This window comes from Scyliorhinus canicula, chromosome 8 (assembly GCF_902713615.1).
Source record: "Scyliorhinus canicula chromosome 8, sScyCan1.1, whole genome shotgun sequence".
NCBI lineage: Eukaryota > Metazoa > Chordata > Chondrichthyes > Carcharhiniformes > Scyliorhinidae > Scyliorhinus > Scyliorhinus canicula.
In genome coordinates this window covers 111,056,250-111,076,360 of record NC_052153.1, presented here as the reverse complement: position 1 = coordinate 111,076,360, position 20,111 = coordinate 111,056,250, and the positions used below count along the sequence as shown (strand labels likewise).

The 20,111-nt window shown below is 45.5% G+C and overlaps 1 protein-coding gene across 1 annotated transcript; it reads right to left on the bottom strand.

The window, feature by feature from the left end:
• Positions 1-528: 528 nt before the first annotated feature.
• On the bottom strand, positions 529-14,911 carry tmed7 (transmembrane p24 trafficking protein 7). The gene is made up of 3 exons (XM_038805061.1): positions 14,568-14,911; positions 11,144-11,389; positions 529-2,610 (listed from the first exon to the last, which is right to left on the bottom strand). The coding sequence occupies exons 1-3, from the start codon at positions 14,718-14,720 to the stop codon at positions 2,374-2,376; spliced, it is 636 nt and encodes a 211-aa protein (XP_038660989.1). The 5' UTR covers positions 14,721-14,911; the 3' UTR covers positions 529-2,373.
• Positions 14,912-20,111: the final 5,200 nt, after the last annotated feature.

Genomic DNA, 20,111 nt, shown 5'->3' with positions numbered 1-20,111 from the left:
ATCTTGATCTGTACAACCCTCAGATATCTGTACTTCAATTCTGGCATCTTGAGCAACCGAGATTTGAATCACTCCACCATTTGCAGCCTTGATTTCAGCTGCCAAACTTCGAAGCTCAGGAATTTCCTCCCCCCCACTACATCCTTTAAGACAATGCTGAAAATCTACCTTGTCCAAGCTTATGGTCATCTACCCTAATATCTTTGATGCAACTCGGTGTGAAATTTTATTTGATAACGATCTTGTGAAGTTTTCCAACAAAGGTACTATATATAAATATAAGTTTGCTGCAGAATTTATTTTTGCCCACGATTTTCAATAAACACTTGCCCTGAGATGTGACTCCCCACTGCTGGCATATATCCACACACAATAACATACATTACCTCTATGTGTATCCACACACAATAACATACATCACTTCTATGTGTATCCACACACAATAACATATTACTTCTATGTGTATCCACACAATAACATCTATTACTTCTATGTGTATTCAAGATTTTTCAGAACTGAAATCAGATGCACAAGTTTATCATTTTTTATTGTCCAATTTAACAGACCTTGTATTTTACATTTCCTGATAACCTTACCAAAGCAAGTTTACATTTCAATGCCTGAAAACTGAATGAATAGGGTCCATTAGTGGTTTAAGCTACAAGACATGATATAAACGAAATGCACAATATGTATCGATACAATGTCTTGTATTTCAATAATTTATGCATTTGTAACAAAGCCTGTGTTTGCATTCATACAAAATAAAATTAAGCACTCATTGTTTCAGAATTTACAGTGCAATGTGAACATTTTAATTAAATGAAACAAACTAGTTTTAAACACAAGAACTTATTCTTAAGTACACATTTTAAACAGTTACTATACTATTATTAGAAGTACTGATCAGGCTTATAATTCTAGCAGATGTACTGCCATAACGTCTTATAGTTGAGAAGTTAGCTTGCAGGATTTACACAACAGGCATCCATTAGTGTACAAATCATTCAAACTGAGTACTAAAAACTGTGCAAGGCCAAACTTACGATTACTTAAGTGGGCAATTAATATTAAATATAGGGGAATTTCTGGGGGGGGGGGGGGGGGCACAAATCATTAGCTGGACAGAATTAAAGCTACAAGTCTTAAGCACAAAAGATCAACACAATGAAAATAGAACCCCAATTGTTTTCCAATTGAAATGTTTACCACTGACCTGCCAACAAAATTTGGAGAGTTTGTGAAACAGTGTCAATGCATTTATTTATAGTATCTGTTGATTACATTTAAAAAAAAGATTTCTGCCCTTTCATTACAGAAACCAACAAATTTTATAAAGGCTTAACCCCCAAGTAAAATATATCAGTTTCGCTCAGCCAATGTGAAAACATGCCATGGATAATTTGTTATCCCCTTTACACTTCTAAGCAGAAAGAAATTTACACCCTGGCATATACAATAACCCCAAATTCCTCTTTTAATCCTCACTGGTTTGATTTACTCAACACTCGGTAATTTCAAACAAGAAATAATGTATGCAAAACAAATAAGGTTTCACAAACCAAAGAGAAGACCAGAAAGTTTATTATAAAACGATATCTTGCCTTGAAAAGCACATTTTTCTAGGTTACCAACCTTTTAAAATAGTTGTTCCACTGTAATCATAAATGTATTAGAAAACCTTAAACTAAAGGGGTATTTAAAACAGGGAAAACATTTACAAGATGTAACCTGGCACATGGCTAAATTTATTCAGAAATACTGTCATGTTTGCACATCCAATGGAAAAGGTACAAAAATTGCTCCTGAATGCAAATAACTGTATGCTTAAGAATTGCCACAATATTTCCATTGTTACATCACTTTAACAAACCAAAATACAACATGTGCCAATTCAGTGTGATTACTGCTGCTGCTTGTTCAAGAGAGGTCTCAAAACACCAGGATGCCTAACAAACTAATCAGTGAAGGTCAGGTTCATTGGGCTTTTAATTATTTTTGATGTCTTGAAAATATCCCAAGAACCATAATTTTCATTGATATGATTGCAAGGGATAAGATACACGCTCATTGTTGTGTTTCAAAAGATGTGAGAACTAACAATAATTTAACCAAGAGAAATTAATTGCCAATGGCTTTGCCCCCTAGTGGACAGAATCCATAATGCAGATATTTGTTAGGCATCCAGTTCTAGTAAAATTACAATATCTTAATCTTTGAATATCTGATCTGCTGAATAGTCCAAAGTGATGAGAAAATCAGTTCAATAAGGATTTTAATCTTAACAGCTTTCCTGGACCTAATCTTCAAACAAACAAGTCACTGAACTGAAAACTGTTAGGTACTGCTTAGACCTTGTGCCATGGCTACTCGTTATGACCCAACCCGTGTAGAAGTGGTTCTTTTGTCTGAGAAGAAACTCCGGAGGAGAACCACCTGGCCAAGACTCACAACCAACAAGATAAGAGCTTCTCCTATGGACCAAAAGGCAACCCTCGAGTTGAGGTCTTCAGCACGACTTCGGCCTTGTGCCTCTCTTAAACGGAAATGAGTTTGGTAATCGATCACAGACTTCATGGCTTCGTGCATTGTGACACAAGCTGACTCCATCTGTTTTTTAAAAAAGCAGGAAAGCATTAACAAATAAGACAGAGATTAGAGAGCTTGGAGGTGCAAAGGGTCTTGGTGTCCTAGTTCATGAATCACAAAAAGCTAGTATGCAGGCCAGCAATTAGGAAAGCCAATAAAATGCTATTATTTATTGATTACAAAAGTAGGAAGATTATGATTCAGTGGTATAAGGCATTGGTGAGACCACATCTCGAATATTGCGTACAGCAGTAATGGGACAGTGGGCCCTCAAATCGGGCTTGTTCACCATACCCCATAAATAAGATTAAATACATTTAATATCCGCCGAATATTTCATAACCAGTTATAGAAAATGCTTAATCAGTCATGTATTAATAGAACTATTAGCATCAAATGGTAAAAACAAAAGATATATTTACATTTTGGACATAGAGGGAGTGCACGGCTCTCACAATCAATGTTGTGTGCAATCAACATGCATCTCACTTCACTTGCCCTCGCTTTACTTGTGTATCACTTTTAGTCGTACTGGTGTGAAATAAATTACACGGATGGAAATCAGCAAATACGGCAACCCTGTGCAGGGACAACGGTCAACAAAATATCTTGTGGGTCACACTCAGAACCAAAACAGGTCACAGGTTGCCCACCACTGATGTATAGCATTGGTTTCCTTATTTAACAAAAGATGTACCGGTACATGCTTTAGAAACAGTTCAGAGAAGGTTTACTAGAATATTACTCGGAAGGATGGGTTGTCAAATGAGGAAAGGTTGGAGAGGTTAGGTTTGTATCTACTAGAGTTTAGGAGAGCAAGAGGTGACGTGACCAAATCCTTAAAAATCCTGCCTGAGGGGTATTGGCGGGGTTGATGTGGAGAGGATGTTATTTCCTGTCAGAGAATCTGGAACTAGGAACTGGAATATCACTGTTTAAAAATAAGGGGTCGCTCATTTAAGACAGATGAGGAGAATTTTTTTCGCGGGGGCCACGAATCTTTGGAATTCTCTTCCTCAAAAGGCAGTGGAAACAGAATTGAGTATTTTTAAGACAGAGATAGGTAGATTCTTGATTAACAAGGTGCTGTGGCAGAACAGGCTCAACAGGTTGAGTGGCCTACTCCTGATTCATACGTTTGTAGAACCTATGCTAGCATGCAAGATTACTTTTAATGCTTAATGACTAAGTTTTGCACACATTACAGTTATTGCATATGAAGTCACTAATTGCCGAGGAAATGCTTTAAAAAAAAAAATTTTTAGAGTACCCAATTCATTTTTTCCAATTAAGGGGCCATTTAGTGTGGCCAATCCACCTACCCTACACACCTTTGGGTTGTGGGGGATGAAACCCACGCAAAATTTTAGTAAGGCATTTGATAAGGTTCCCCATGGTAGGCTTATGCAGAAAGTAAGGAGGCATGGGATAGTGGGAAATTTGGCCAGTTGGATCATGAACTGGCTAACTGATAAAAGTCAGAGAGTGGTGGTGGATGGCAAATATTCAGCCTGGACCCAGTTACCAGTGGCGTACCGCAGGGATCAGTTCTGGGTCCTCTGCTGTTTGTGATTTTCATTAACGACTTGGATGAGGGAGTTGAAGGTGGGTCAGTAAATTTGCAGATGATACGAAGATTGGTGGAGTTGTGGATAGTGAGGAGGGCTGTTGTCGGCTGCAAAGAGACAGATAGGATGCAGAGCTGGGCTGAGAAGTGGCAGATGGAGTTTAACCCTGACAAGTGTGAGGTTGTCCATTTTGGAAGGACAGATATGAATGCGGAATACAGGGTTAACGGTAGGGTTCTTGGCAATGCAGAGGAGCAGAGAGATCTTGGGGTCTATGTTCATAGATCTTTGAAAGTTGCCACTCAAGTGGATAGAGCTGTGAAGAAGGCCTATGGTGTGCTAGCATTCATTAGCAGAGGGATTGAATTTAAGAGCTGTGAGGTGATGATGCAGCTGTACAAAACCTTGGTCAGGCCACATTTGGAGTAGTGTGTGTAGTTCTGGTCACCTCATTTTAGGAAGGATGTGGAAGCTTTGGAAAAGGTGCAAAGGAGATTTAACAGGATGTTGCCTGGACTGGAGAGTAGGTCTTACGAGGAAAGGTTGAGGGCGCTAGGCCTTTTCTCATTGGAACGGAGAAGGATGAGGGGCGACTTGATAGAGGTTTATAAGATGATCAGGGGACTAGATAGAGTAGACAGTCAGATTTTCCCCGGGTGGAACAAACCATTACAAGGGGACATAAATTTAAGGTAAATGGTGGAAGATATAGGGGGGATGTCAAAGGTAGGTTCTTTACCCAGAGAGTAGTGGGGGCATGGAATGCACTGCCTGTGGAAGTAGTTGAGTCGGAAACGTTAGAGATCGTCAAGCGGCTATTGGATAGGTACATGGATTAGGGTAGAATAATGGAGTGTAGATTAATTTGTTCTTAAGGGCAGCACGGTAGCATTGTGGATAGCACAATTGCTTCACAGCTCCAGGGTCCCAGGTTCGATTTCGGCTTGGGTCACTCTGTGTGTGGAGTCTGCACATCCTCCCAGTGTGCGCGTGGGTTTCCTCCGGGTACTCCGGTTTCCTCCCACAGTCCAAAGATGTGCAGGTTGGGTGGATTGGCCATGATAAATTGCCCTTAGTGTCCAAAATTCTATGATCTAGGATTAACCTAGGACAAAAGTTCGGCACAACATCGTGGCGGGGAGAATGTGCAAACTCCGCACGGACAGTGACCCAGAGCCAGCATCGTACCTGGGACCTCGGCGCCGTGAGGCAGCAGTGCTAACCACTGCGCTACCATGCTGCCCCTAGGAAATGCTTTTAAGATGCTTGGGAGAATAAGGTAAAAAAAAAAATGTCTATTTTCACAAGCCAAGAACTTCATTACTTTTGAAAATTTCACTGATCTGAAAATATTGCCAAGTAAACAAATTCAAAGGATTACATGCTTATTGGTGAGATAATTCAAAATGTTCTAAAGCAGTTTTATTTTGAAAGGACAAAGAACACAAGGGCCCTTACATTTAATAGGATAAGAGCAAAGAGTATTGAGCAACATGGGAGTTTTAACTTAATGGCTTATGTTTTGTGAATTGGGTAGAAAAAGGAGATGCGGGGTGTTTACAGGTAGACTTTCTGGACCCGGAGGAAACACTCCTGTTCCTCTGGGCATACAAGCAGCACTGTTTAGCTCAACATCCTTCAGTGTGACTTAGACAAGTTGTGCGAGTGGGCAAATGAATGGCAGATGCAGTATAATTTGGATAAATGCAAGGTTATCCACTTTGGTGGCATAAACGAGGCAGCAGATTATCTGAATGGCCATAAATTAGGATAGTGGAGCAGGCAATGAGACCTGGATTTCCTCGCATATCAGGCACTGAAGGTAAGTATGCAGGTGCAGCAGGCACAAATGATATGCTGGCCTTCATTGCAAGAGGTTTTGAGTACAGGAGCAGTGATGTCTTGCAGCAATTATACAGGGCCTTGGGGAGGCCACACTTGTAATATTATGTGCAGTTTTGGTCGCCTTATCTGAGGAAGGATGTTCTAGCTATACAGGGAATACAGCGAAGGTTTACCAGACTGATTCCTGGGATGGCAGGACTGTCGTACAAGGAGAGATTGAATCGGTCAGGGTTGTATTCACTGGAGTTCAGAAGAATGAGGGGGAATCTCATAGAAACGTACACAATTCTAACAGGACTGGACAGGATAGATGCAGGAAGGATGTTCCCGATGGTGGGTATGTCCAGAACCAAGGATCACAGTCTGAGGATACGGGGTAGATTAGAAGAATTTTCTTCACTCAGAAAGGTCAGCCTGTAGAATTTGTTACCACGGGCACAGCAGCACAATGGTTAGCACTGTTGTTTCACAGCGCCAGGGACCCGGGTTCGATTCCCATCTTAGGTCACTGTCTGTGCAGAGTCTGCACAGAGTCTGCACATTCACCCCGTGTCTGTGTGGGTTTCCTCTGGTTTCTCCGGTTTCCTCCCAGAAGTCCCGAAACACATGCTTGTTAGGTGAATTAGACATTCTGAATTCTCCCTCAGTATACCCGAACAGGAGCCATAGTGTGGTGACTGGAGAATTTTCACAGCAACTTCATTGTAGCATTGTAGTGTTAATGTAAGCCTACTTGTGACACTAATAAAGATTATTACAGTCGAGTCCAAAACATTGTACAGTTTCAAGAAGCAGTTAGATATAGCACTTGGAGCAAAGGAGATCAAAGGATTTGGGGGGAAAGCGAGATTAGGCTATTGAGTTGGATGATCAGCCATGATCATAATGAATGGCAGAGCGGGTTTGAAGAGCTGAATGGTCGCCTCCAGCACCTATTTTTTCTATGTTTCTATATCCAGCTCCCCTCACCTCCTTTTACCTGCATGGTTTCCCAGCCAAATAGAAACACATAAATTGAAGGCACGCAGCCTCCCAAAAGATTTCAACAACTACCCACCTCCAGAGAGCAGACTGATGTCCAGATCATGGTTTTGCTTCTGTTAAAACTATAAGTGGGCATGCAGGGCTCCAGTTTCAGGTTCATCATTTTAATTTTCCACCTAACCCAAACCCACTGATTTTAGGGGGCTAAAAATAACTCAGATTTCCAAATGCTCATCAGCAAGCCAAAATCTGGAGACTTCTGGTAGCGACCATGGGGTGAGTGGGCTCACACAGGGCAGCCCCCGCTTGAAGCCATAGAAAATATCTCTTCTTACCCAAAATCGGGCACAAGTGTAACTGAAGGTCGGAGAAGACCCCCCCCCCCCCCAAGAGCAGGGTACTGTGGGCGGTGATCATGAGGCTCCTCCACAAGTTCATGGAGAAGGAGAAGATTCTGCAGTGCGCCAGGGAGAAGCACAACTGCGAATGGGATGGGAACAAGGTCCGAATATACCAGGACATTGGAGGTAAGCTGGCAAAATGGCATGCGGGGTTCAACTGGGCCATGCCAGTGCTTATCAACAGCAGATCAGGTTTGGAGTGCTCTACCTGACAAAACTGTAGGTGACCTACAAAGGCCGGCAATACTATTTTGAGACCCCAGAAGCAGTCAATGACTTTATCAAGGTGTATAAACTGGGGGGAGAACTGAACAATTTTGGTAGATGGAGGTGCTGGCACTTTGAAATAATTGAGAACATAGGTAGAGTGGGGGTTGGATGGGGATGGGGAAGGGGAGGGGTTCTTTCCCCCCCGACGTGGAGGGTCTTTTCTTATTTTTACTGTTGGTCGACAAAGGGTGGCAGGGGTAAAAATTCTGTAATGAGACGGCTGTTCCCCCCCCCCCCCCGTCCTGCTGCCTGGGGCTGTTTTTTCTTTTTGTTTGTCTTTGGGGGGAGGTGACCTGTGGTTCGAGATGAGTCTTTGTTCGGTTGAGAGATGGCGAGGTCAGCGTGGAGCCTTCTTTACGGAATTGAGAGGTGAGGGTGGGTGTCAGTAGGAGGAGCCTTTGGGCAGGAGTTGGAAACGCTGGCAGATAATGCTGGTGAACGGAAGTGAGATGGGGATAAGGCCGAGTAGTATTCCTTTTTCTCACATGTGTATAGGGTGCATTCAAGGATCGACTTTTTGTGGTGAGCTGGGAGGTTTTGGTTGGGGGGGAAGGGAGTAGAGTACGCAGGGATAGTAATCTCAGACCTTGCGCCCCACTGGCTGGAGATTTGGCTTAGATCGGGATGGGAACAGGGGCCTGGTTGTTGGCAGAGAGAGGGTTTTGTGATAAAGTGAGGGTTGTGATTAATGATCATGTAGAATTGAACCAAAACGGGAAGGTGTCGGCGACCACATTTCGGGAAGTGCAAAAAGCGGTAGGCCAAGGGGAGATTATAGAAATTTATAGTCCAGAAGGAGGCCATTCGGCCCATCGAGTCTGCACTAGCCCCTGGAAAGAGCACCTCACCCTATCCCCATAACCCCACCTAACTTTTATTTTGGCCACTAAGGGCAATTTTACATGGCCAATCGACCTAACCTGGATGTCTTTGGGCTGTGGGAGGAAACCGGAGCACCCAGAGGAAACCCACGCAGACACGGGGAGAAAGTGCAAACTCCACACGGACAGTGACCCAAGCCGCAAATCAAACCTGGGACCCTGAAGCTGTGAAGCAACTATGTTAACCACTGTGCTACCGTGCTGCCCGGTATCTCAATCAAAGCACATGCGGATAGGGAAAGGAGGGAGGAATATGAATGGTTAATGAGCGAGATAGTGGAGGTAGATAGGGAGTACTCAAGGGTGCCCAACACAAAGGGAGTGGTCAGGAGGAAAGAATTACAGGGACAATTTGATAGTTGACAACAGAGAGGGCAGTAGGACAGCTGCATAGGGCAAGAGGGATGCTGTACGAATACGGGGAGAAGGCGAGTCAAATGCTAGTGCATCAACTATGGAGGCAAGCCGCGTCAGGGAAAAACTGAAGATACGGACTGGGGCAGGGGTGCGGTTTCAGAGCTGGGGAGGATAAACAAGGTGTTTAGGGAATATTACAAGGAGCTGTACAGGACGGACCAGGAGTGGGGTGAAGAGGGGACATGGAACGGTTCTTTGACGAGTTGGAGTTTCCATAGGTGGAGGAAGAGAAGAGGCAGGTGCTAGAGGAGCCCTTGGGACTGAGGGAGGTATTGGACAGTATAAGGGATATGAAGTCGGGAAAGTTCCCAGGGCCCGATGGTTACCCGGTGGAATTCTATACCAGGGGATTCAGGTAGCGAGGCAGTAAACAATGCTGCACAAATGGAATTTAACAAAACTGGTGGAAGAGGGTCGGGAGGATCTGAAGAGGCGGGACACATTGCACTTGACTTTGGCAGGGAGGGTTCAAGTGGTGAAGATGAATATTCTGCCGAGATTCATGTTCATATTCCAGACATTCCCGATCTTTATACCGAAGGCCTTCTTTTGAAAACTGGATATGATTACTTCAGACTTTGTATGGGAGCGAAGGTGCAATGGGTTAAGAGGACCCTGTTACAGAGGCAGAAGGTAGGGTTGGCGTTGCCAAACCTGCTACATTATTACTGGGCAGCGAATGTGAAGAAGGTGAGGCGGTGGTGGGAAGGAGGTGTAGAACGGGTTTGGATGGAGGGGGTCTAGCTTGAGGGCTATGGCGACGACGGCATTGTCAATGGTGCCCAGGAAACACCCGGGGAGCCCTGTGGTGAGGGTCTGGAAGCAGCTGAGAAGGCACTTTAGGAAAGAGGTGTGTCGATGTTAACACCGTCGTACGAAAAACACAGATTTGAGTCATGGGAGATAGATGGCATGTATAGGAAGTGGAGAGAAGAGGGCTGGTTTAGGTGAGGGATTTGTACCTGGAAGAAGGGTTTGCCAGTTTCGAGGAACTGGAGGAGAGGGCAGAGCTCCAGAGAGGAAGTGAGTTTAGGTACCTGCAGGTAAGGTACTTCGCACGGAAGGTTTGGAAAGAGCTCCCCAGGTTGCCGAGGTACACCCTGTTGGAGTGACTGCCGATTCCAGATGTGGAAGGGGAGGGCATGATTTGAGACATATACGGGTGGCTGGGATGGCAAGGAGGCGAGCAGGTGGTGAAGATTAAAGAGAAGTGGGAGCTGAGAGGAGAGATAAACTGGGGAGTATGGAGTGAGGCACTACGAAGGGTAAATGCGACCTCCTAGTGCGCAAGGATGAGCCTGATACAGTTCGAAGTGGTACACAGGGTACATATGACTTGGGCAAGAATGAATGGGTTCCTCCAGGGAGTGACAGACGAGTGTGCGAAGTGTGGGTGAGGACAAGCGAGTTCATATTTTCTGAGGCTGTGAAACGTTGGGGAGATTTTGGCCGTGAGTGTTTGCGGCGCTCACAAGAATAGTGGTGATGAAGGTTGAGTCAGACCCATCGGTGACGATATTCAGGATATTGGAGAAGCCGGAGCTGATAGAAGGGGTGGGGTGGGGGCGATGTTGTGGCCTTCGCCTCTCTGATTGCCCGGCAAAGAATTCTGCTGGAGTTACAGCTTGTTTGGCGTCCTGTATGACTTTCTTTGGTTGGAAAAGATTAAGTACGAATTAAGGGGTTCAGCAGAGGGCTTTGGGGCAAGGTGGGATGTTCATGGCCATGCTTGAGGAGCTGTTGGTTGCGGGGTGAAAAAGGGAAAAATTTGTACAAACTGTATCGTTGTGTGTTGGGGAGTTTGTTCCCCAAATTGTTTATGTTTTGTAACCTTTTATATACGTTTGGAATAAAATACATTCCAAAAAAAAAGCCAAAATTAGTACAGCTCGTTATGGAATGTTGCATGTGAGGATGATGCATGAGAAATCACACCAACAAGGACAGTGAAGTATGTTATCCAACTTCATTTAAAAATTATTTTAACTTGTATTTTGTAGTACGAGGTTGTCTGTCAAATCAAAATTTATTTGCATTACTAATAGTTGAATTTGGCAGTATTTTTTAACTTTATAACAGATCAAATTGAAAGCAAATATATATGTTGCTAAACCTTAAAGACTATTACTCTACATTTCACCTGAAATGGAATCTATTAAAAATTTGCATGAATCCTATGCTCTGGTACCTGAGTCAGTGCCGAGACTCTGTTTTCATTGGGAAACAAAGGAGGGTCGTCTCCAACCTGGAAGTCGAAATACACGGTTTTGTGTGTGAAGGTGGAAAACTCGTTGCTGAAACAGAACTTATAAGTTCCATTTTTAGCAGCTGTGAAGGTGAAACTGTCGTACTGTTTTTTCATCTCTTTGTACAAAACTGCACCATCAGCATCTTCCAACCGACAGTCTACATCATAATGACCACCCGTAATGACCTGTTAAACATACAAGAATTTAAACAATTTAGGGTGCACAAAATTCACATGTTTAAAACTAACAGAAAAGGTCAACACAAAATGCATCAAATTTTCACCTAAAAGAACTACAAAGAAAAGGTTTCACCAACTCATAGATCTCACTACCAGAACACATTTTTTGTTAAATAGAAAATGATGGAAATATTCAGCAGGACAACCAGCATCCATCTGTGGAGAGGTAAACAGTGTTAATCCTTCTGATGACACTAAAACAGTGATTGTCAAACTCGGGGGCGCGACCCACGGATGGGTCGCGGGCAGGTGTCGGGAGGGTCGCGGAGCCGTCCTTCGCGGCACTCCCGATCGCGCAAATCCGCGCGCAGCAGCCGGCTTTTAATAACGCCGGTGCAAGCGGCCTTCAAAATGGGCGTGAACATATTTTTAAAATGCGGCCGCATTGCGCATGTGCGCTCGATCATCGATGCGCATGCGCAAAACTATGCGCATGTGCACCGATGATCTGGCACGTATGCGCAGTGCGGCCGCTTTTTTTTTTTAAAACGGTCACAGCTTTTTATTTTACAATTTCGGGGGTGTTTTATTCATTTATTTTATTCATTTAATTTTTATTTTTTTCATTTATTTTATTTTTATTTTGTTTTACAAGTTCGGGAGAGTTTTATTTGATAACATTTTACAGGGAAGAAAATGCAGAACTTCGGACAGATGGAGACTCCATACTTTCCGACACCGGCAGGCTTCACCTTCATCCAACAGGCTCCATTGGAGGAGAGTGTACGGGGGCCAAAGGGACCCAAAACCATTTCCTCCATTTTTGTCAGCAGCAAACAAGGCAAGAGAAAGTGGTGGGTCGCACAGGTCGGCCGGCGTGGTTTGCGAAGGTCGGCCGGCGTGGGTCGCGAAGGTCGGCCGGCGTGGGTCGCGAAGGTCGGCCGGGCTGGTAAAAATGGGTCCCCGGAATAAAAGTTTGAAGAACACTGCACTAAAACGTTAACTCTGCTTTTCTCTCTACAGACGCTGCTTGACCTCAATGTTGCTAGCATTTTCTGTTTTGATTCTTAGATTTTCTGCACTCAGTGTTTTGCTTTTGTTTCAGTTAAATCAGGTTCGTGAAAGAGAGGAAGTTAGGGACCCATTCAATGCAAATACAAAATATATGTTTCAAGACAAATGATCCAATCTTGGTGGTATATGAAATTGAACATGAATTTTTGTATGATTACATTTTTCTTTGTATGCCACATTGTATACATTGTGCAAAGTGTATTATCCCAATGTGAAAAACCATACATGATTGCACTAATATTAGGTAACAATGTCAAATACAACATGTAATACACAAGTACAAGTTATTGTAATGGTCTGTTAGACTGAAAATTTATGAATTATGGTACGTTTGAGCAATGGATCCATTGCAGTTAATGAGGAATTCGATTCAGACATCCCAATATTTTTCAAGCATAATGTTTTCCCAATAGAAAAATCATGCGTGCAGATCAATCTCATGCTTTATTTATAGTTTTCAGAAAATCTGCCTCATCTACATGATGATCATATTAGGCTCTCACCTCCAGAGGTAAGAAAGTGTTGAATGTTGCACAAATCCATAGCATGCAGCTATAATCATGTTCCTTTACTTTTAGACTATTTACAGCATTGTCACATCATCAGCACCAGCTCAAAATGTGATTTTAAAAGCTATTCAACTCAACCACTGGTATCAAAATAAAATACCAAGCATTCAAAATTACACAAAGCATAGCTGAAAGGTTCATGAAAAGTAACTGATAAAAACTGAAACAAAATGTCAGAAGCAGTGGGTGTCTCAATTACAGTATTATGGAAAAAGGGACAATACAGATCAACACCACATTGGAAGCATCCCACCTCAAACAAACCCTTCTTGTTCGGATAGAATTTTGTTCCCAATTTTCTGTAGATTAACAAGGTTAACTATTGTCTAATTGCGTCCCCCACAATTAAGTTCTCTTGGAGATAAGAAACTACTTAATTTGAACTGATATGACTCAGATAGCACAATAGTTGAAAGCAATAGCAATACACTATACTTGATTTCAGAAATGCAATTTTCCTATTAGATGCATCCAAGTGCTGTAGATTTGACCCTCCTTGTACAACAGCTTCTTCTCAGTACTACCAAGAACAAATAAGCCCCACATCCCAATTCACACATAAATGACAGAGGAGCAGGAACAATTATATTTATGTAGTATTGTTAACATAGTAAAACGTCCTCAGACACTTCACAGCAGCATTACAAATAAAATTTGATTCTGAACCTCATCGGGAGATATTAGCATAGATGATCAGACGTCAGTTTTCAGGAGCACCTTAAAGCAGGAAAGAGGTGGAACGGTTTGGAGAGGAAATTTGAGAACTTAAGTCCCTGGCAGCTGAAGGCATAGCCGCAAAAGGTGGAATAATTAAAACATAGGATGTTCAGAATTGGAGAAGCAGATATCTCTTTGTGGAGCTGGAGATGATTACAGGTGGTGGCCGCAGAATCACAAGATTATGAAGGTATTTGAAAACAAGGATAAGGATTTTAAAATTGAAGCACTGCTTAACCAAGAGTCAATGTAGGTCAGTAAGCTTAGGGTGATGGGTAAGAGTACAGACAGCAGATCCTTGTTAGGTGACCTGATGTTCAGAAGATGGAACACGAGAGGTTATGGCTGCATTGCAATACTCCAGTTTGGAGGTAACCAAGGCATAGATGAGGATTCAGCAGCAGAAAAGCTTAAGGCAGGAACAGAGTCAGCCAGTGCTACAGAAATGGAAGCAGGTGCTTAAGTGATGGTGCAGGTGTGATTTCAAGATCAACTCTGGTTCAAATGTCACCCGAGGTGGCAAATAATCAAATGGATGCTCAGATATCAGTGGCACAAGAGCAGACACTTGCACTGTACCAGTTCCTGCAACTGTCACTATTACAATGAATACTATGTACAAGGAGAAATGCAATGCCAAGCCATCGATTGGACTTGTCATCCCAGAGAATGTGAAATATCTCAAATGTTCATAGTGCATCCAAAGACACAACCTCCCCCCAAACACCTCGACTGCCCCATCTCGTCAGCCCCCTTCCCCCACTCTATCCATCACATCCCCTTACCTCCACTACCCTCCCTCTCTCTCCAGCCCAGGGCCTTACCTGGAACTCCAGTGTGCATTTGGTGCCTTGCACGATGTCCTCGTAGAAACACTGCTTGGCGTTGTCGGGTAACTCGAAGGTGAGCTCGGAGCCGCGGACCAGCGGCACCAGGAGCTGGGCCCAGAGCAGCTTCAGCAACAGACTGGCCCACATGTCGGCTCGGACTGGCCTTGCCTGCGGGGGTGTGTGAGGGAGGGAGTAGTGAGCCGGGCGGTGAAGGTGACTCGGGGAGCGGAGGCCGCCACCGACGCTCTCGGCAAACAGATGAAAAGGCAAACCGGCGGCTCGAGGCACCCAAACTCCCGGATGTTAAGGCACAGGAACCAGACGTGGCAGCGCGGCTCCACCCGGATGTGTGACCTCTCACCCGCCCCCGAAAAGAAACAGCGCGCCGGCGCCGGCGCCGTCCTGCCCTCCCTCCAGCAGTCAGGGTGGGAGGATAGAGGGAGGGGTGTGACTGTCAACCACACTGATGTTAACATTAGCTCATTTTGAAAAGTTGACATTTGGAAAGATAAACATAGTTATATTTGTGAGAGTTTGAAATAAAGAAATAAGAGACAAAGAATCCTGGGAAGAGGAGGCAATACTGCTCTTATTTAGTAACTCATTAGAAAATGTATTTGGAATTCCTGTGTTTAAGGGGGTTAGACCATGTCCAAGAAATTATAGACCAGTGAGACAATATGGGTGGTAGGAAAAATAAACGAATCCCGACCAAAAGACAGAACAGAATGACAACTAGAGAATGCAAAATAATGATGAACATTTTTGACTGACCAACTTTATTGAATTTTTTGAGGCGTTAACGGATCGTGGAGGCATGGTAATGCAGTGGATGAAATTTGGCTAGAGCTTCAAAAGGCCTACGAAAAGATGCCCCATAGTAGACTAATGAAAAAGGTCAGAGAATGTAGAATCAGGGGTCAAGTAGCAGAACAAATTGTTAGCTTGCTACAAGATAGAAAACCATAATTGGGAGTAAAAGGTATTTATTCATTAAGTAGTGAGGCTCTGGGGACTCGTTGAGCTTCCCCGGGCGATATTTAATATCATACGTATAGGTGGAGAGCTCTATTATCCACCTCAAAATCTTGTCGTTCTTTATTTTGCCCCGTTGTGCGTTATCGAACATAAAGGCGACCGACCTTTGGTCGGTGATGAGGGTGAACCTCCTACCAGCTAGGTAGTGCCTCCAGTGTCGCACGGCCTCCACTATGGCTTGTGCCTCCTTCTCGACTGCAGAGTGTCGAATTTCCGAGGCGTTGAGGGTTCGGGAGAAGAACGCTACTGGTGTGCCCGCTTGGTTGAGGGTAGCAGCCAGGGCGACGTCTGATGCATCGCTTTCTATTTGAAAGGGGATGGCTTCGTCCACCGCGTGCATGGCGGCCTTGATGATGCCGGCCTTGATACGGTTGAAAGCCGACTGGGCCTCATCCGTCAGAGGAAAAACCGTGGTCTTAATGAGTGGCCGGGCTTTGTCCCCCATATCTGGGGACCCACTGGGCGTAATAGGAGAAAAGCCCCAAGCACCGTTTGAGTGCCTTGAGGCTACGGGGGAGGGGGAGTTCCTTAAGGGGACGCATGCAGTCGGGGTCCGGGCCTAGGACCCCGTTCTCCACGACGTAGCCGAGGATGGCGAGCCGGGTTGTGTGGAACACGCATTTCTCTTTGTTGTAGGTGAGGTTGAGGGCCCGGGCAGTCTGGAGGAACTTCCTCAGGTTTGCGTCGTGGTCCTGCTGGTCATGGCCGCAGATGGTGACGTTGTCCAAGTACGGGAAGGTCGCCCGTAAGCCGTACTGGTCCACCATTTGATCCATCGCCCTCTGGAAAACGGAGACTCCGTTTGTAACACCAAAGGGTACCCTGAGGAAGTGAAACAGCCGACCGGCTGCTTCAAAAGCCGTGTAGGGGCGGTCCTCTGAGCGAATAGGGAGTTGGTGGTAGGCTGATTTGAGGTCGGCGTTCAGTGTAGGGCCGGGAGCGTCGGTAGAAGGGGGGGGGGTCGGTGGGAGGATCGGTGGAGTCGGTGGGAGAGCCAGCGGGTGCCAGGTCTCGCAGGGAGACAGTATCCTGCCTTACCGTGTCTGGGTGGATAAAGCTCTCCGTGCTCCCGGAGTCGAACAGGCAGGGAATGTCTTGGCCGTTGATTCGCACCCGCATCATCGAGTTTCGCAGGTGTTTCGGCCGTGATTGATCAAGCGTGATCGCTCCGAGGTGCGGGCCGTCAGAGTCGGACTCACAAAATGGCCGCCCGGAGTCACAAGATGGCCGCCGCCGCCGGTCGCACGTGTCGGGTTTCGAAGATGGCCGCCGCCAAGATGGCCGCTCCCATGACTCGCACGAGGTCGATGACGCGTCAGAAGTGGGCGTGTCTGGCCGCAGTGGAGCCGCGTTGCGGGGTCTGTGAGGCCGGGAGCTTGATTTCTGGGCCCGGTGAGACTTTTGTTTGTGGCCTTTGGGCCCAGCCAGGCAGACTTTCGCGAAGTGCCCTTTCTTTCCGCAGTTGTTGCAGATCGCGGATCGGGCTGGGCAACGCTGACGTGGGTGCTGGCCTTGCCCACAGAAATAGCATGGGGAGCCCCCGGAGTGAGTGGATCGACGCGTGGCACAGGCCTGTAGCGTGGCCGAGTCTGGAGGGGATCGAGAGGGATTCGTAAGGTCCGCGGAGTACGTACGGAGGTTACGGTGGGCCGTTTCGAGAGAAAAGCCGAGCGTTACCGTGCCTTGGAGATCCTTCGCCCCGTCTTCTAGGAGCCGCTGCCGGATGTACGATGACCTGATGCCAGACACAAGGGCGTCGCAAATGTGTAAGTCCCTGTGTTCTTCAGCCGTCACTGCTTTGTGGTCGCAGTTCCTCGCGAGCGCGGTGAGTCTTTCCACGAACTCGTCCAGCATTTCTCCGGAGCGCTGGCTGCAGGTCGAGAGCAAATGCCTGGCATGTACCTCGTTGGTAGTCTTTATGAAGCGTTTCTTCAATATTTCGATCGCCGCCTCATAGGTCGTAGCGGTTTCAATCATGGCAGAGATTCGGTGGCTCACCCGGCCATGTAGGAAGCGCAGCTTGCGAGCGCTGTCGACATCAGACGGTGAGGAGTCCAAATAATCCTCAAAACACCGGAGCCAATGTTTAAAGATTTCCGAGGCTTCAGGCGTCCTGAAAGTTGGGCACGACTCTCAGACCTTGAGCGCAACAAGGCTGGCAAATAGTGGGAGAGGCTGAAAATAAGAGCTGCTTCAGGCGTCAAACAGTTTGCGGTGCGACCGGCCCGCTCCTGTAGCCAAAATTGGGAACTTCCTGTAGCGTGGCAAGAATCCAATTATCACCACTGAAGACCTATTTCCATATAATTAACGGGAGCGACCCATATCCAATAGCCTCCTGTGATTCATTGGGCTCCCCAGCAAGTGGTCACACTGACGCTGATTAGTACTCCTTGTGGCGCTAACAATTGCACACAAAGACTCGAATCGGTACAAGAGAGGCTTTATTACAGTGAGATGCTATTCCTTCGGCTGCAGCTGTAGAATTGCATCTCAGGGAAACTTATGAATATTTATACTGCTCCCTGTGGGCGGAGCTAGCTGGCAGGGGCTTCCGGAAAACCTGTAATACAGGTACTGTCGTACATCCCCTAATGCAAGCAAACATATATATATACAGTGGTAGATCACCACACTCCTTTTTAAAAATGTGACCCTGGTGGAAGGGTTTCTGCAGGGAGCCAAATCAGTGAGTAGCCATCTTTACTCACAGGCAAAGAACCAGGGGGCATGGGGCTTGCCGGCCTAGTGCTCAGCGGTGTTCGGGGCCCCTCAGCTGGTGGTGAGGAGGGGGGGGGGGTAAGCCCTGGGGGGAGGCAAACGTGCATAGCACCAGCATGCCAACCAATGGATCATGTGTTCCCGTTCCAGGGGAACCATAGCTCCTGCCCGTCAGCGCCACCAACCACCCATACCCCCCCACCGACTGGTCGTGCGACTAAAGGCTATTGCTAAAAGGGAATGGTTAACTGAGAACTTTGAACATAGAACTGTACAGCACAGTACAGGCCCTTTGGCCCACGATGTTGTGCTGAACTAGTCTGACACTAAGATCAAATCAACCTACTCCCAATCATTCTAGTGCACTCCATATGCCTATCCAATAACCGCTTGAAAGTTCCAAAAGTGTCCGACTCCACTATCATAGCTGGGAGTGCATTCCACATCCCAACCACTCTCTGAGTAAAGAACCTACCTCTGACATCCCTCCTATATCTTCCATCATGAACCTTATAGTTATGCCCCCTTGTAACAGCTACATCTACCCAAGGAAAAAGTCACTGAACATCCACTCTATCTATCCCTCTCATAATCTTACACACCTCAATTAAGTCACTTCTCATCCTCCTTCACTCCAATGAGAAAAGCCTTAGCTACCTCAACCTTTCCTCATAAGACCTACCCTCCAATTCAGGCAGCATCCTGGTAAATTTCCTTTGCACCCTTTCCAATCCTTCCACATCCTTCCTATAATGAGGTGAACAGAACTGCACACAATACTCAAAATGTGGTCTAACCAAGGTCTTGTACAGTTGCAGCATAACCTCACTGCTCTTAAACTCAACCCCCCTATTAATAAGTGCTAACACATTATAGGCTTTCTTCACGGCTCTATCCACTTGGGTGGAAACCTTCAGAGATCTATGGACATGAACTTCGAGATCTCTCTGCTCCTCCGCATTTTTCAGAACCCTGCCGTTAACCCTGTAATCCGCATTCAAATGTGTCCTACCAAAATGAATCACCTCACTTTTCACCTGCTACTTTTCAGCCCAGCTCTGCATCCTATCAATGTCTCTTTGCAGCCTACAACAGCCCTTCACATTATCCACTACTCATCAATCTTGGTGTCATCAGCAAATTTACTAACCCAACCTTCAACTCCATCATCCAAGTCATTGATAAAAATCACAAATAGCAGAGGATCCAGCACTGATCCCGCTGGTACACCGCTAGTGACTGGGCTCCAGGATGAAAATTTACCATCTACCACCACCCTCTGTCTTCTATGTGATAGCCAGTTACTGATCCAATCGGTCAAATTTCCCTCTGTGCCATGCCTCCTTACTTTCTGCATGAGCCGACCATGGAGCACCTTATCAAACGCCTCACTAAAATCCATGTATACAACATCAACTGCTCTACCATCATCTATGTACTTAGTTACCTCCTCATAGAATACAATCAAACTTGTGAGGCAAGACTTACCCCTCACAAATCCGTGCTGACTATCCTGGATTAAGCTGTATCTTTCCAAATGATTATAAATCCTATTCCTCAGGACCCTTTCCAATAATTTACTGTGATCGAAGTGAGACTAACCGGCCTATAATTCCCAGGGTTATACCTATTCCCTTTCTTGAACAAGGGGACAACATTTGTTCTCTCCAGTCTTCTGGCACTATTCCTGTAGATAGTGAGGACATAAAGTTCAAAGCCAAAGCCTCTGCAATCTCATCCCTCCCCTCCCAAAGAATCCTAGGATATATCGCATCAGGC

Bases quoted from the DNA above. Each gene is read 5' to 3' on its own strand.
- tmed7 (XM_038805061.1), bottom strand. From the start codon at position 14,720: ATGTGGGCCAGTCTGTTGCTGAAGCTGCTCTGGGCCCAGCTCCTGGTG. The intron at 11,390-14,567 runs GTAAGGCCCTGG...TATGTTTAACAG, and splicing joins AATGCACACTGGAGTTCCAG to GTCATTACGGGTGGTCATTA. The intron at 2,611-11,143 runs GTACCAGAGCAT...TTTAAAAAACAG, and splicing joins GAGTCTCGGCACTGACTCAG to ATGGAGTCAGCTTGTGTCAC.